General features: G+C 35.4%; 1 protein-coding gene across 1 annotated transcript in view; it reads right to left on the bottom strand.

Moving 5' to 3' along the window:
* Positions 1-17,902, bottom strand: part of LOC306863028 (disco-interacting protein 2 homolog C) — a 113,718-nt gene extending 95,816 nt beyond the window's left edge. The window contains exon 1 of the mRNA XM_079406177.1: positions 17,512-17,902. Within this exon, the coding sequence (XP_079262303.1) occupies positions 17,512-17,590 (79 nt within the window). The 5' untranslated portion in view covers positions 17,591-17,902. The remainder of the gene's footprint in view (positions 1-17,511) is intronic.
* Positions 17,903-19,051: the final 1,149 nt, after the last annotated feature.

Here is a 19,051-nt window from a genome sequence, read left to right as displayed (position 1 = left end):
AAAAGATTTGAAAGAGATTAGTTAAAGTAGCTGTCTATGTAAGTTGTAGATAACAACACTCACTATTTCCTGTTTTTTACTCTCTGTTAGCTTCATGTTGTCTCTCTCTCTCTCTGTTCCATTTCCTTTCGTTTGACTCTCAACACAACATTTTTCTCAATTGTCCAACCTCTAAAAAGTGCCCCAGAACAAACTGTAAAAATCTGTGGCCGCTAAAACTTTAACAACCCTTGCTGCAGTATCCAAAAACACAAAAGAACATTCTTTCCCAAGCAGGGAATGTGAAATTGAAAACAGTGAGCATTAGCCAACAGCTCGCCTTTTTATGTTTTTATTTTAGTCCGTGTGGAGAGATCCTAAGCAGAGTCTCTTTTAAATATGGCCTTCAAGCATCCCACTGCTGATATTCCAGAATTTGTCATTGATATATGAACTTATACAAAGTCACATATTTGGCAGCTTGCCCCTGGCTAAATTCACGAGCTGCGGGTAACGGTTGGGAAGGGCCCATTACAAACAAGCAAATACCGAATACACTGAACAGAGCCGTTCTAAATGGTATAAATAACAGAAATGCCTTTTATTCTCATTGGTCGGACAGGCATTTCTAATTACAGTTGGCTTAATATCTATGCACATTCTCCATTCCACACGGATCAAACATGTGCCCCACTTGTCCTGTGTTTAAACAAATGGCCTATTGGCATCATTCAGAAATCAGAAAACTTGTTTTAAGCATAATACTAACACATGACCTAAAGGTCCTTATTCTACACTTCAATGTCCCTTTCATCATTACTAAACCGATTTGGAAATAAAATCCCAGATTTGTTGCTGCAATTGATATTTATACATCAGCGTAATGTCACTATAAGAAAGAGCTGAGGAGGGTAAAAACTAAATGAATATTGATTCTGGATGCACATAGGTAAAACCATAAAAACACTTCTGTTACTTGAAATAAAATAAATGCTAAATTAAATTAAATATAAAAATTAACTTATTTTATTTCAGCTAGATGTCAAGACGACATTTCCCATTTTCATTTGTCTTGATGTACTAAAATAAATTAAATACATTTAAATAAAAATTATACAGACATTTTAAAGCTGCAGTCCGTAAGTTTTGCCTCTTTGTCGCCATCTCTGTTTGAAAACCTGGAATTGCAGTTACTTGAGGAATTATCTTCCTTGCATGGGGTTGTGAGTCAGCCGTTTTGAGATGAATGTTTGGCAGTCAGTCATCACACAGGTGTGGATGTTTACTGTACTTCGAAATTACAGATTCTAACCTACATCTTGGAACATATGGCCCAAATAAGAATTTTCACTGTATATTGCCATCTGAACAAGTAAGTAACAAGTCTGCCATATTTGTTCTGACCAACTGAGGATAAAAGCATTACAATAAATCGCGCTTCCAATGGTGATTAAGTGTAACGATCGGTTAGCTCATGTCACATCAAACCGTGCAAAGTTTTATTATTATTATACTTTATTCTCAAATTATTCATGTTAACAACATCAGCATTGCGTGACTATGGGTATAGTGTGTATTAACGTGTAGATTTCAATTTCTGTACAGTCTAATCTAATTGTCATCCCATTTGAATTTCATATTAAGAAATTCTTTTAACCCAAAAAACTAATTATGCTCCCTCCGAACTGGTTTTCTTTAAAATACAAATCTTGTGTAATCCCAGGCTATCTGTAATTAGAAGCACATTTAAAACTGGAATATAATTTAAATTCATTCATTTGTTTCATAAACACATAATCCTTTCTGGATTACAATCCGCCATCAAAATTATACATTTAATTATTCTAGCTGCTGTGAGAAAAGGCTATAAACGCTCTGCCACCTGCTGGATCCTCACATGTGATAACCTAGTAGCCGGGGCAACTTCTTTATGTTTACAGACGTGACGTAATGACGCAGCAGCATCCTCGAATTTCCCGCGAAAACCTACCCGTACCACTCAAATAAACTAACCGTTGTGAATCGGGCTAAAGTAAGGCAATAGTTTTGAACACTGGCGGGTTATGTACTTGCTCAAATATTAATTTCGGATCATTTTTAACCAAAAAGTTACAGACTGCAGCTTTAAAAAACTAATAAAAATGACAAAAAGACAATAAAATTACTAAAACTAACAAAAATCAAAATGAAAACAGACAATATAAAAAAAAATAAAGAAAAAAATTATACTAAAATAATACTGCTTGGCACAGCATCTTAAAAACAAGTGACGTAATCACCAAAACATTTATCCGATGCTTTATTTAAAGATGCACAGGGTTTTAACAACTCTGACAATTAAAAACAATCCTGTAGAAAATTTCACATTTCTGTCATCTGTTTATTTCTTACTTTCTCTCAATCATTTCCTTATTATTATTACTTCGTCTGGTATTTAATATGAGCGAAATGTTAAAAACGAGAGATGATACCGATCAAATCACTGCGGACAGATAAGAGGAAGGGAAGGGGTCTCTAAAGGCTTGGAAACACAAGCACATTGTTCCTGAGCAGCACTGTGATGTAAACAGGGGACTTGATTGAGACCACATGACTGCATTCCTATAGCAGCTTCAGAGACGCATACAAGAGATGGACAGTAAAACTGCTGCGGCTGCTGGCGTCCAGCTGTGCAACCGATGTCTGTCTGTTGCAGGATCATGTGACTTAACGCATGTCAGCAATTTAACATCCGGGACAGAAAATGTGAGAGGTGCTGAGAGGTAGGGGTGTAAGAAAATATCTATACACGTGAGTATCGCGATATTTTGTTTGGCGATACTGTATCGATTCTCCAAAAAGGAATATCGATATTTAAAAAAAATAAAATAAAAAAATCATACAAGATTCATGGCAGTTGTTTCGTTTTGAGTTCATATTCTGAACTTAAACAGTGACAGGAAATACTAGCATCAGGGCACTCCACTAATGTTAGCGTTAATATAGTTCGCTGCCAGTAATGGAGGATGAAAGAATTGTTCCAGTTCTCGTTTCGGTGTACAAAGCTGAAGTGTGGCGCCAATTGGGTTTTTGTGGTAATGTCCGCCCTGGGCCCGCGGCGCAAGCGCATTCTCGGTTCTGCCGCTTGCCGCGTCCCGTGTTGAAGAGTCTTTGCGCGGGGTTGTGGCGGGCAGTAGAGTCTCCATGCAGCTGCAGCTTTCTCTCGTATTTTATACATACATTTAACTTAAGAATCATGCAAGCACTTGAATATTTCCCCCTTTACTCGTACTGCACAAAAAGTGGTTCAATAATGTTGACTGATTATTGCAAATGCAGATCCCAGTGTATTCTGCAGTGTGTTGGTATTTTTTGCTAAGGTTTGCATATGGTGGTGTGTTCTTAATGACAGCTTTCCTAAAAAATATATATATCTTATTTCTAAAATAAGAAATATCCCAATATATCGCCTTGCTTACAATATCGCAATGTATCGCAATATATCGTATCGCAACCCCTGTATCCTGATACGTATCGTATCGCCAGATTCTTGGCAATACACAGCCCTACTGAGAGGTGCTTGGCCAATGCAAAATGTTAGGGTATTACTTTAGGTGGCTGTTTACTGGTCCAAGACCAGATTTTTTTTAACCGATTTTATTGTCTTCAAACAAAAATCATAAGTTAAATCACCTAGAAAAGCAATAGCACACTTCAACAACCAATATGAACATGAGAAATAGTCAAAATGATGCTTGCTTGCTTGCTAATAAAAGACATTAATTACAGTATGTGGAGAACAACATTCAAAAGTAATTTTTTTTTTTTTTTTGAAAGAATGTATTAAAATAAGAAGAAGAATATATTACATTGAAAATTTCAAATAAATGTTCTTTTGAACTTTCTATTCATCAAAAAAATCTTTAAAAAATGTATCATGGTTTTCACAAAAATATTAAGCAGCACAATTGTTTTCAACATTTATAATAATAAGAAACATTTCTTGAAATCATTTTAATATGCAGCGAATTAGCATATCAGAATGATTTCTCTAAATGCAGCTTTGGTGGGCATAAGAGACTTTAGCTTTTAAAAGGATAGTTCACCTAAAAGTGATTATCTGTGATCATTTACTCAAACTCATGTTGTTCCAAACCTGTATGGCTTTCTTTTTCTGTCAAGTATTTGGAAATATTTCATTTTTTGTCCATACAATGCAATATTGTCATTGGGTGGACAGCTGAAACATCCATCGAAATATCTTCTTTTGTTTTCTGCAAAAGAAAGCCATACAAGTATGCATATTATAGTGTTGCCAAAAAAATAAAATTTAAATTTAAATTTTCTGAACACTCATTGGTCAAATAAACATATAGTCCAGCCCCAAACTCACACCATTGCTTGAGTCAATGTTGCTGTGGTCACGATGTTCAAACATACAGAGCAATGTTTTAATGGCACCATCATGTTTACACTTTTCAAGAGTTTGTATAGTTGTCTCTGCATATGAGGCTTGGATAGAGCAAGTACACATATCGGAACAATTACACACTCCAGCTTTAAGACCTAAATGTTGCAGATTTCTTCAGAAGGGTAGAAGATTTCCATCTGAAACAAATCGAGCCTTCTCTCTGCATGTAATCATCAAGGTTCACGAAGGGCAATGCAGACATCTGTTACGTTTTAACACCAAACCCAACACATGTGCAATCTAATGTTGTAAAATATTTCACTTATTAAACCCATTCAACGCCACTTTCACCTCCAATTACGAGTGTATCAAGGCTTAACGACTGAATTACAGCCCTTGGTCGGAGTAGTTACCTTAAAACACAAGAAAAAAAATATATTAGCACTGGAATCAAAAACAGGGCCCTATGATTTCTGCGATGCAGAAAACTCGGACGATATTGTGGAATCCAGTCATAAAAATAGAATTTCCAGTATAACGTGGAATGTCATGGAATTCGCCATATTTTGGACGGATAAATCAAAAGTAGGCCAGTATAATTAAATCAGAACATGATATGGACTAGTGTCTATGAATATTAAGCCACAAAAATACTATTTAAATATGAATACTGCATGCGCATCTCTGTGTGAATGATTGGACCAGACGCACCGTTTCGTTTATGGTTTTAATTCTCTACCACCACAATACTGTATATGAGTACATGAACACATAAACATAATCTCTAGAACTACTCTGAGAGTCACTTCATGAGCATTTTACCATTTCTTTTGAGTAACTATCGCCATATCAAACAGAAACCTAAAGGTCTTCACAGCAACCTGTCAAAAAAAAATTTTGGTAGGTGCCGATAGCCTCGTGGGCAGTGCCTCGACATGTAGTGTCATTGCGCTTCGGGCGTCCCGTATTCGAGTCCTGGCTCGCGGACCTTTCCCGATCCTGTCCCCCCTCTATCTCTCCAACTTCGCTTCCTGTCTAACTACTGTCATATCAAATAAAAGGCAAAAACACCAAACATAAATCTTTACAAAATAAACAAAAACATGTTTGGTTAACTTGAAGAAACTATGACAAATATATTACTTAATGTAATGATAGTATTGCTACTAATAATATTTATTATTAAAACTAGGGCTGTTAATCGATTAAAATATTTAATCGCGATTAATCGCATGATTGTCATGCGTTAACTCACAATTAATCGTAACTTAATCACACATTTTTATTTGTTCTAAATGTACCTTAAATTAGTTTTTAATACTCTAATCAACATGTGCATGGACAAATATGGATGCTTTGTGCAAATGTATGTTTATTATTATTGAAACCATAGTCAACATAGAGCATGAAGACTAGACATGTTTTAAAGTTCATAGATGTTTTTCAAAGAAAATTAGACACATGAAAAAAGAAATACCAGCTTCACATTACTTCTCTTACTTTGCATTGAGCAATTTACTTACATAAATCTTTTTACATTTTTGCAGGACAGGGCAGCTCACTTCTTCTGAACATGCAAAATGTACATTTATTATTATATTTGTTTGCCTCTCTCTCTGTGCCCACATACTGTATTTTGATGCAGTATCATTTTGATTTTTTATTTATATATTTTACCGTTTCTGTAGTCAGACAACGGAATGAAGTTGGCAACACTGTGCATCTCCATTTCTCCAACTATGGGCTTTGCCACGGGTCAAACAGAAAATGCATGCTGCTTTAATCGCACGTTAATAAAACTAGTGCCGTTAAAATGAATTTGCATTAACGCGTTATTAACTGTTTGTTAACTTTGACAGCACTAATTTTTCGTTTTTTTTTTTTTTCCGTGACGTATTGTCAAGTATGGTGACCCATACTCGAAATTGGTGCTCTGCGTTTAACCCATCCAAGTGCACACACACAGCAGTGAGTAGTGAACAAATGCACACACACACACACACACACACACACCGTGAACACACACCCGGAGCAGTGGGCAGCCATGCTGCAGCGCCCGGGGAGCAGTTGGGGGTTCGGTGCCTTGCTCATGGGCACCTCAGTCGTGGTATTGAGGGTGGAGAGAGCGCTGGACATTCACTCCCCCCACCTACAATCCCTGCCGGCCGGGGACTCGAACCCGCAACCTTTCGATTACGAGTCCGACTCTCTAACCGACTCTCTAACTCTCTAACCATTAGGCCACGACTTCCCCATCAATTAAAACTTTATTTGTTAAGGATGTTTAAAAGAAAAAAATATTTACCAAAATTTATTTAGCAGAAAAATGTGAATACACACAACATAGTATTTCTGGGAAAAAAAGACAAATAAAATAATAATAAATACATTAATTACATAATAAATAAATTAAATAGAGATGCTTTTGATTATTACAATTTAATGAAACCATTAAAATGAAATCCAGGAAAATAATGAAAAACACAGTAAAAAAAAAAAAAAAAAAAAAAATTAAACTGAATTTTAGAAAAACATTTTTACATTTCATAGGGCCTTAAAAATGTAATGTTTGTTAAACTTTTAATAAATTGCACACGTTTCATGATTTCAATTAATTAGACATGCTTTTTGATTAATACAAATTTTATTTAACCATTAAAACTGAAAAAAAAACAGATGCAGACAAATTAAAACGGAAAAATTTAGAAAAAAATTAAACGGAGTTTGGAAAAAATAAAATGGGTTTCATAGGGCCCTAAAAAAACATGGGAGTGTTTGGAAATGGAAGAAAGGAACAACGTCCGAGTTACATCCTCAAAACCAGGAAATGCATTCAGCTGCTATAAGGAAGCAAATGACATTATTTAGGGAACGCATTATTTACAGCATTATGAAACACCAGGTTACCCTTACTATTTAGTTAGCACATTTTTCTCTAATCGGGACAGACGGCAGGTTTGGAGGAAATGAGCTTACACCTTTCGCTTAAATGGTAAAATTTGAACGTTTATTGAGTGTCTGTGAGTCTATGAATAAAATCAAGCAGTTTAAGCTTGTACTGGAATGAAATGTAACAGTTTGAGCTTGTCCATACATCTCCCTCAACTTCGATGGCTCCAGTTATGCTACATCGGACTGATGCTGCAAGATTATCTCGTAGGCATCCAATGACACTCTTCCAACAGTCACAACAACAACAACTACAATGAGAAAAATGACAATCCATGCGGAACATGTGGGAAACTGGATGTGTAAAGGCATGTACAGAACTTGTGTAACTCTAATCTCGGTATCATATCGTTAAGGTTATTCGGAGGTAGAACATGTGAAACATATGCTAACAAGATTTCCAAGTCTCTTGTGCGACTGCAATTTGTACAAGCTTGTGAAATACTATATGTTTATTTAGACAAAGAAAAACAACTTTGTCTGACTAGTCCTCTCAATTAGATCTTAACATCTGCTTTGAGTGGGGGGGGGGGGGGGGTCACAGGGTCAATGGACAACAGTGATTGGATGGTATTTGTAGATTTGTGGTAATAGATCTCCTTTATCACGCTTCATGAAGACACAAGTGCAAGTTCGCTTTCATCTCATGAAACATGTCAAGAATGAGTCGTGTTTAGATTGTATCCCAAAAATCACACAAAATGTATATTTTGTGTGAAGAAACAAAGCCTGCATTGTGACCTAAGCACATTTTCCCCAATAAAATAAATCAATATTGTAATGTATCAGGATGTTGTATTTCTTGGTGATTCTCATTATAAAAAAAACAAATAAAAAAAACATCAATACTATAGTAGTTTTTTTTTTTTTATATATATATATATTAGCATAAATTACAACATATAGTCCTGTAATGTATAAATATTTTACTATGGATATATGTGTGTCTGTGTGTGTTATAAATAAATAAACATGCACATATTTTTCATAAATTAGATTAATCTTAAATTATACAGCACATCAAAAATAACTTTAAATATATAGATACGTATATATATATATATAGGGCTGGGTATCGAGTTCGATACTCTTTAGGCACCGACCGAATTGCCTCGATACCACCGAGTATCGAAAAACGTCTTGTCGTTCGGTACCAAATTTCGATACCTAAGGGGTTAATCTCATCACCGTCAGTGAGCCAATAATCCTGCAGCACTAGGTGTGTTTGACTAGAAGCGGCGCGGCGCTGATTGATCAGTGTTTGACCTCCGCGGGAGCGTTTCGAAAGCGCACGGAGCAGTCCGCTCTTTAAATCGCGCGGTTTGTTTATTACACTCAGACTGAAGCACGCGTGACGCTCGCGGTGATTTCAGCGTCTGCCGCCTCTCTAAATGAGGACATAAACACATGAACAACATCTCTAGACCTGCTCTGAAAGTCACTTCATGAGCATTTTACCGTTTGATTCGAGTAAAACTAACTCATATCATATACACACAGAACTGTAAAGGTATTCCAGGCAACCCGTCAAAATAAAAGTTCGGTTTTACTTGGAAGACACTGCGGCAGAAATATATTAATATTGTTCAGCAGACAGTTCATACTGCTACTACTAGGCTACTATTAAAATTATTAAAACTTTTTTTTTTTTGTAATGATCACACAACAGTTATTCCATGTTTTAATTTTAATAGTAACCCCCCTTTGTTTGCCAAAATAAATAAACTTTAATTTTCAATAATTTAAAGATAAATTAAATTAATGTTTTATGTCTTCATTTGAAAACCAGATACAAGCAGAACACAGAATTTCTGAGGAAAAATAAAACATTTCATAAGGTTATTTTAAGAATAAATTTAAATAAACTAAGTTGTTTTTATGCATTCAAATAATTAGACATACTACACCAGAATTTAATAACAATAAAACATGTGGTGAAAGAAAATAAAACACCCACTTATGAAAGTGGATGAAGATTTAAAATTTCTTGAAGTCTTTAACAACCTAGAAGTGATGATCTGTTTTAAAATGAACACGCACTAATGTAAACGTAGCCTAACAGTGAAAACTGAAAACTATTTGAACTTTATTAAAATTATTTATTTATTTATTGTGTTGGATATATTTTGTTCCTTTGTGCAGTGGCTCAGGAGATGAGGCTTTGAGTCTGTATAAATATCAACAAGCTAAAAAAATAGTTTTTTGAGATAATGTAATCTTATTAAAACTGATTTCATAAAACTGGTATCGAAAAAAGTATCGTTCAGGAACCGGTATCGAACTCAAGGTATCGGTATCGGTATCGAAATTTTTTGAATGATACCCAGCCCTATATATATATATATATATATATATATATATATATATATATATATATATATATATATATATATACGGTCATGGCCAAAAATATCGACACCCTTGGTAAATGTGATCAAAGAAGGCTGTGAAAATTCCTTTTGATCTTTTTTTTAACAATTCACAAAAATCTAACCTTTCATTGGATAAGAATTTAAAATGGGGGTAAATATCATTATGTAATAAATGTTTTTCTCTAATACACATTGGCCACAATTAACGGCACCCTTTTATTCAATACTTTTTGAAACCTCCATTTGCCAGTTTAACAGCTCTAAATTTTCTCCTGTAATGCCTGATGAGGTTAGAGAACACCTCACAAGAGATCAGAGACCATTCCTTCATCCAGAATCACTCCAGACCCTTTAGATTCCCAGCTCCATGATGGTGCTTCTTCTCTTCAGTTCACCTCACTCATTTTCTACAGGGTTCAGGTCAGAGGACTGGAATGGCCAGCAGAAGCTTGGTTTTGTGCTCAGAAACTAATTTTTGTGTTTTTTTGAGGTTTGTGTTTGGATTATTGTCCGGTTGGAAGATCCAAACATGGCCCATTATAAGATTTCTAACTGAGTCAGTCACTTGTTGATTTTTTTATCTGTTGGTATTTGATAGAATCCATGATGCCATGTGTCTAAACAAGATTTCCAGGACCTCCAGCAGAAATATAGGCCCACAACATCAAAAATACAGCAGTATATTTCATTGTATACATGGGGTACTTTTATATCCCTGTGTTCACCAAACCCATCTTGAGTGTTTGCTGCTAAAAAGCTAATTTTTTAGTTTCATCTGACTATAGAAGCCAGTCCCATTTGAAGTTCCAGTCGTGTCTGATAACTGAATATGCTGGAGATTGTTTTCGGATGAGCTAGGAGAATTTTTCTTGAAACCCTCCCAAACAACATGTGGTGATGTAGGTGCTGTTTGACCATTTTTTTTTAAGGTTTTCTGACCTCGAGACTCATCTATTTTCTGCAATTATTCCAGCTGTGGTTCTTGGAGAGTCTTTAGCCACTCAAGCTCTGCTCCTCACCGTGCATTAGGACGATATAGACACGTCCTCTTGAAGGCAGTTTAGTAACATTTTATATTGATTGGAAATTCTTAATTATTGCCCTGATGGTGGAAATGGGAATTTTCACTGCTCTAGCTCTTTTCTTAAAACCACTTCACTAATTTGTGAAGCTCAATTATCTTTTGCTGCACATCAGAAATAGTCTTTGGTTTTTGTCATTGTGATGGACAATTAAGGGAATTTGGGCTTTGTTTGCCCTCTTATTTATATTTCTGTGAAACAGGAAACCATGGCTGGATAATTTCATGTTCATAATCACCCTGGAGTGCTCAAAATTGTGAATATGAATGGGAATATACTTCAGAGATATTTTAGTCATAAGAATTTCTAGGGGTGCCAATAATTGTGTCCAACGTGCATCTGAGAAAAACATTTATTTCATAATGATATTTCCCCCCATTTTAAATTCTTATTATCCAATGAAAGGTTAGATTTTTTAGCATTTTTTAAATAAAAGATTAATTAACAAATTAACAATGCAGATTAATTTTCACAGCCTTCTTTGTTCATATTTACCAAGGGTGCCGATATTTTTGGTCATGACTGTATATATATATATATATGTGTGTATGTATGTATATATATATATGTATAATATATAATTATATTATTATACTATATTTAACATTAATGTAATAAATTATATATATTACATTATTTAAATTAATTATTAATTTAACATTTAATGTAATATACATATATACAATACATATAATACATATAATTATTTAAAGTAGTATTTGTCAATATTTAACACAATGTAAGTGGAAATGAGGGAATGTGCCTAATTTTGAAGAGAATGCCACAATGCAAAAAAAGGTCCCAAAATAGAGCAAATTTTCTTTATACAAAATAGAATTTCTTAATGATGCGGGGTGAAATGTGACATGGATATGTTCCTGAAGCTTCATGAGATTCATCTTAGAACACCTTAGTATAAGGCGAGGTAAAGAGGCATGTTTTATTTAGTTCATTAACCTACATTTGGATCATGAAGAAATGAGATGTACAAGGAAAAGAAAAAAATGCTGGCGTGATGCCGTGAATGGGGAAGTGCTGTTTAATATTCAATTTTCTATGGAATACATGGGAGTGGGGGAAAACCGGGATGCGTGGTATTTGCTCCCACAGAGACTAAAGAGACGGGGAGAGGAAATGATGTCAGTCACACCAGATGCTACAACATCTGTTAATAACTTCTATAGGTAAACAAACCATACATTCCCTCCTAAATCGTCACAAAATCAACCAAAATCCAGCAAAGACAAATATAAAATTAAAACTGCAGGTAAAGCAGTAAGATGTTGTCTGTCTGGCACAGCTTACGAAAAATTTATGGCATTTAGCAAATATCACGATCTCCCCATGTCCAAGCACAGGTGACTAGCAGTGACACAACCTCAACACTGCTATCTTGCACCGCACGCGGCGCCTCGACCCCACAGCAGAGCCTCTGTCAGCTCTCATCAGAGCCCCTCACATACCTCACAACATTCCATCACTTCCTCTCTCTTCTACATTTGCCATACAGCAACACTGACTAAATATTCTAAAAATCCAGCTCCTTTAGAATTTCAAAATAAAACATTTCTTTACAGGGTAATACAGATCTATAAAATAAATCTACACATTAGTATGGATCAGAATATATATATATATATATATATATATATATACAGTGGTGTGAAAAAGTGTTGGCCCCCTTCCTGATTTTTTTTTTTTTTTTGCATGTTTGTCACACTTGTTTCAGATCATCAAACAAATTTAAATATTAATCAAAGATAACACAAGTAAACACAACATGCAGTTTTTGAATTAAGTTTTTTATTATGAAGGGAAAACAAAATCCAAACCCACATGACCCTGTGTGAAAAAGTGCTTGCCCCCTAAACCTAATAACTGGTTGGGCCACCCTTAGCAGCAACAACTGCAATCAAGCGTTTGCGATAACTTTCAATGAGTCTGTTACAGCGCTGTGGAGGAATTTTGGCCCACTCATCTTGGCAGAATTGTTGCAATTCAGCCACATTGGAGGGTTTTCGAACATGAACCGCCTTTTTAAGGTCATGCCACAGCATCTCATTTAGGGCTGTATACCTTGGAGAACCTGGCGATACGATACATAACTCGATACACAGGTCACGATTCGATACGTACCTCGATACAGAGCTGTCTCGATACGATTTGATACAATGTGACACGATTCAATAAAAATACATGGGCCAGAGCCAATTAGTTAATGCTGAACACATTTACTCAACAAACAGAACTCTGCATTTTTCTTCAATTTATTGAAGACAAAAGTGCATTATAACAAAGTGCATTTTGCTTAAATATTTGCAACTTTAAGTGCTCTGATTAATTGTACACAAATTGTATTAATCTGTAAATTACCACAAGTCAACATTTAACTTTCCAAGGGTACAGTCTGAGCTCACACAAGCACAAAATCTTCTTCTTATTATTCTTAACTTCTTATTAAATCTTCTTATAATTCTTTTTTGTGACACCATGTACTGCCATAACATATTTCACTATGAAATCACTTAAATGCTACATCTTGCTTTAACATTTTCCATGAGTTTTTTTAAACTCGCGAGCGCCGCTGCGCCCCCTAATGGCTGGGCGGAGTATCGATACTAAGGGCTAGAATATCGATACTGTATCTTTTTTTATTATATCGGTATGTATCTAAGAATTGATATTTTGAGCACACCCCTAATCTCAATAGGATTCAGGTCAGGACTTTGACTAGGCCACTCCAAAGTCTTCATTTTGTTTTTCTTCAGCCATTCAGAGGTGGATTTGCTGATGTGTTTTGGATCATTGCTCTGCTGCAGAACCCAAGTTCGCTTCAGCTTGAGGTCACAAACAGATGGCCGGACATTGTCCTTCAGGATTTTTTGGTAGACAGCTGAATTCATGGTTCCATTTATCACAGCAAGTCTTCCAGGTCCTGAAGTAGCAAAACAGCCCCAGACCATCACACTACCACCACCATATTTTACTGTTGGTATGATGTTCTTTTTCTGAAATGCTGTGTTACTTTTACGCCAGATGTAATGGGACACACACCTTGCAAAAAGTTAAACTTTTGTCTTGTCAGTCCACAGAGTATTTTCAAACACTTTTTCACACAGGGCCATGTGGGTTTGGATTATGTTTTCCCTTAATAAAAAAAAACCTTCATTTAAAAACTGCATGTTGTGTTTACTTGTGTTATCTTTGATTAATATTTAAATCTGTTTGATGATCTGAAACATTAAAGTGTGACAAACATGCAAAAAAATTTAAAATCAGGAAGGGGTCCAACACTTTTTCACACCACTGTATATATATTTGTGTGTGTATATATATATATATATATATATATATATATATATATATATATTCAAATGTAATTAATTCATTGTCACATGATCCTTCAGAAATCATTCTAATTTGCTGATTTGGTGCTCAAGAAACATTGCTTATTATTATCAATGTTAAAACAGTTGCTTCTTAAAGTTGTTTCTCCAGGATTCTTTGATGAATTTCATCAAAAGAACAGCATTTATTTGAAATAGAAATCTGTTGTGCCAATAAAAGTCTGTTACTCAATTTGTCCTTGATGAATAAAAGTATTAAATTTCTTTAAAAAAAATTGTAACGACCCCTAACTTCTGAAATTCTGTATACACGCACACACACACACACGTACATATATTACTTCTACTTATACTACCTGACACTAACAAACTAGTTCTACTATTTTTGTAAAGAAAAATTGGTTCTTTGGAGAAAGTTCTTGGCTTTTGTGATGAAACATTCCTGTTACATAAATCTGTGAATATTAAAGTCAAAGGTGCAAAATGATATCAACACACAAAACATAATAAACATCTTCACATACAGATACAGTCCTTTGTGCTGACATTCTCAACAGGCAAGGACTCAAATCAGGGTCAGATAGGGGTTCTTTTCTTCCACAGCCAGCATGACCCCTGTTTAACAACTTAACCTTTTCACTTACTAACAGTGTTACCCTGAGGGTGAAATGAGATCCATTCATCCTTTATTTGGCATGAACAGGACTAATACTGAGTTTGAAGCATCAGTATCCATTAAGGAGTCTGACAGCATAGACAGAAGACCACTGAGAGAAACTCTCGACAATCTGGGGATGATTTCCAAGGCATGTAACTCAAAATCAATGTGAACAGCCTCACGTGCATGTAAAAGATGCATAGCAAAAATAAACCCTCAAAACAAGGTTTGACTTATAAATGGAGGCAGTGAAGCACACAATACGTTTGTTACATTGTATACCAACTTTACAAACACGATATTGTCCTTAAGGGCATTATAGGTCAGCAAACATATGCAACTCTTTCTGATAAGCAGACGTTCGGTAATTTCCAGGCCTTTCATCCTGTGCCAACACACTGAGATAATCACCTCTCCATGAGTGCAGTGCTAAACAGCACCACAAGCTAAGCTGGAATGGCAAGGGAGCATCTTATTTCTACAAAGGCAAACACAAACACAAGCAGAGGTTCATAGGAATCATACAGTGCTGCAGAAAGAAGGAACCGAGCCAGAATATTCCCTCCACCGCAATCATAAAGTGAGGCAAAACGTTTAAATGCAAAAGGAGCTGATTAAGGCTAACGAAGCTTGAAGGGCGGCAAAAAATACTGGTGTCCACTTGCAGACGGAGCAGCCTGTGATCATCTTTAAGTGAAGTTTGGCTGAAATTACATTTGGCTCTGAATAGAATGCAAAGGAGGTGTTTGCCATTTGAACATTCAAAATAACACACGCTGCCATTCTACAACTACAAAAACAGAAAAATCAATTAAAAACGGCTTCCATAAATGAAAGGACTGGTTTACTAGTGTGTGAATTATTCAATGACTTTAGCGCAAACCATGAACTAAACCGTGTAACTTTTTTGACATACCTGTTATGTAAATTTATACTAAAGTGATAAATAATGATATGACTTTTGTTTTATCAAAGTACCATCCCATAATAAATGCTCGAGCAGTTGTTGCTATGGCTACCTCCTCAGGCAAACATGACAAATTGTCACAAAAATCTGTTTTATTATTTTACCAGCTGAAAATGTTCTTTTAAAACAGCTTGGTTTGCTATTCTAAAATAATTTCAGCTGGTTTAAGCTGGATTTCAGCTGGTCTCTCAGCTAGAGAGCTTACAAAACCCCTCTAAAACCAGCAAACTAAATTAAACTGGTTTAAGATGTTTTAAGCAGGTTTGTAATCTAACTTTTTTGGTTACTGATACACTAAATCTTGACATGTAACAGACAGTTTAGAACCCACTATGCTGTCTGTAAAACAGATTTAACACTAAACAAAGAATATATGTGATTAATCTGCCCAATAAACCCACTGACTGTCATTTTTTAGATATAAAATGATGCTGTTTTTTGCTACACTGGTTGGTGCTGGCCTGCTGTCTGCTGGAACTGTGAGGCAGGGTTAACAAATGCACGAGCACTTATCGCCTTAAATGGTTCATATCTACACACAGCAGACAATTGCACATGCCACACACACACAAACACATATTACAAAGGACCACCAGGCGCTAGAATTAAACGGGAAAAGGGAACGTTAGCAAACAGTTCACTCAATTCAGTCAGATGCCAAGATTCTCAACATGACACACGATACAAATATTACATGCCTGTGTTTCTGGCCGACTCCAAATCACACAGTGCTGCATTAAAAGCCGTAATAAAATTACCAGCTTTGAGCCACTAATAATTGGTTTGGCCAATACTGATACCATTAAGTTTTTTTCCCCCTAACTAATACATTTTATTGGTAGACCCAATGTTAAACATCCAATAACCCAATGAAGTTCCAAGTATCGGTAAACAAACAATTATCAGCCCATCTCAAACTACTATTTGTTTGTTTTTTTACAAATATTAATGAATAAATATGCACAAATATTATATGCATTATTACACACTTATATATATATATTTGTAAATTGTGTTTTTATTGTTGTAGTCCAATAACTGAAAAGGTAGGGGGGAAATCCTATATGTTTGCATTATCTGTCTTTTATGTTTGAAATGCAATAAAAAATCTGGTTAAAAAAATATAAATGGAAACAAAAAACTATAATTAGAGAAGTTTATCTAAACTTAGAAATATACTGTATAAGTCATAAGAAAAATAATATGAATGTAGCATCAGACAGCATTAAATATCAATATCTAATAATTATATCTATGATATCCTGTGTAAATTAGACTTCAGCTTCAGATGCAGCTTTTGCAGTGTACAGATGCCATTTATGGCGATGCAATTGTGGGGAACTGCTTGTTTACCTAACTGCATAAATAACAACACAGCCACAGAAATTCAAAAATATCAACGGTTACATGAAGATTCCACGGCGGTATTTTGACCGTTGGTCTCTAGGGACACGCTAACACAATCCTAACGGGGAAAAATCTATTCTCTAGTCTTTGAATGGTTTCCTCAAGGTCAAATAGATACATTGTAACAAAGAAAATACGGCGGGAGTTACAGCAAACGAACAAACGAACGCCTTTATGAACACAACCTCAGCGCTGCTGCGGGGATAATAATTGGCTCCAACATCTGGTGTTGGTTGTGTTGGTATGGTGGTGGGGTTTGGGGAGGGAGGAGGAGGAGGAGGAGAGGAGGGGGCCGTTAACGTATCCTCCGCAACAACCGTATTGTCGAACAAAATAAGTCATTTAAAATGTCAATCATACCTTCGGATAACTCCAGCTCGAGCTCAGCCAATCTGGCCCGCACTTCCAATGGAAGGGGCAGCGCATCGCGGTCCGCCATTGTCCGTTCAAGGGTGTAAAAATCACTCTCGTCCTCTTTCTTCGACTCTTTCAGCGCTGCTGCCGTTTCTCCGCGTCGCAGCGGTGCATAAGGAGGGCTGCGGGAGACGCGTGTCCAAGAACGAACTGCTGGGTGAACGGAGATTTTCTGTCCCTCTCAACGAAGCCCCGCCATATCTGAAGGACTCCACCGTTAGAGTCAGCAGTGTAAGATGTGGACTGTCAGTGCGGTGAAGCTCGCAGACCGGAGCGGTGTGTGTGTGTGTGTGTGTGTGTGTTCGTCTATCTCTCTCTCTCTCTCTCTCTCTCTCTCTCCCTCTCTGTCACTCTCTCATGACGCAAGGCGACTGTGATTTTTACAGCCGCGAGGGGGCGAAAGAACGACTCTGTTTATGTTTCCATAAATTATCATTTCATAATGACAATACCTGTTCAGGTTACAATTATGTATAATATATATTTGTTTTAATAAAAAAACATGAATGTAAATTAAATTAAATTAAAAATAAAATATGTTAAATAAAAAGAATCAGCTTGAATTTAAATTGATCAAGTGACAGTACATTTGAAAACGATATCTTAACAATATTAAGCAACTGTTCTTAGCACAGATAATAATAAGAAATGTTTCTTGAGCACCAAATCAGCATATTAGAATGATTTCTGAAGGATCACGTGATACTAAAGAATAGAATAATGACTGCTGAAAATTCGTCTTCGTCATCACAGAAATATATAACAATTTAAATATATTCAAATAAAAACTTTTTTTTAATAGTTCACATTTTTTAAAGTTAATATTTAATATTTCACAGTATTTCTGATCAAATAAATGTGGCCTTGGTGAGCATAAGAGACTTCAAAATAAAAAGAATAAAATAAACACATATAAATAATATTTTGAACGGTAGTGTATATAGCAATAATTGTTCTGTATCCAACAGATATATAAAAAATAATGTCCTAATATTTGAGATCATATTGAAAATCTGGATTTTTTTTAAATAGAGTTTTAAGGAATATCTGGAATCTTGAAAAACAGTTTTAAGGATTAAAAAAAAACATATTAGTGTGAAATCATGTCAAATGAAGAAATGTGTAAGAAATCTGCACTATTTGTAGATCACCAATCCGACAGATTTATGACATCAATCATGTGACTCTGCAAAAATGGTCAGTTGAAGCACAAGATGCTGGATAATATGATCAAGTTTTACACAAACTAGTGGAGTTCATTCAGCTTGAGTGCAGTTTTCAAATAAAGCAAAAAGGCGACAAACCAAACACTAAAAGATTCTTGTGCATTTTCTGTATAACATTTTGCTAATTTAAATGTTTTGCTGATAATATAACTTGTAATAGAATATTATCTATATACTGATAGTTTTGCATTAATGCTTTAAATGGTCAGGAGTTCAGACTGACACTGAAATACACAAAGACCTGGAGATCTTTTATTCTT

The sequence above is a fragment of the Barbus barbus genome (genome assembly GCF_936440315.1).
Source record: "Barbus barbus genome assembly, chromosome: 44".
NCBI classification, from domain to species: Eukaryota; Metazoa; Chordata; class Actinopteri; order Cypriniformes; family Cyprinidae; genus Barbus; species Barbus barbus.
Note: the sequence above shows the minus strand (reverse complement) of the source record. Positions and strands in the feature narration are given on the sequence as shown.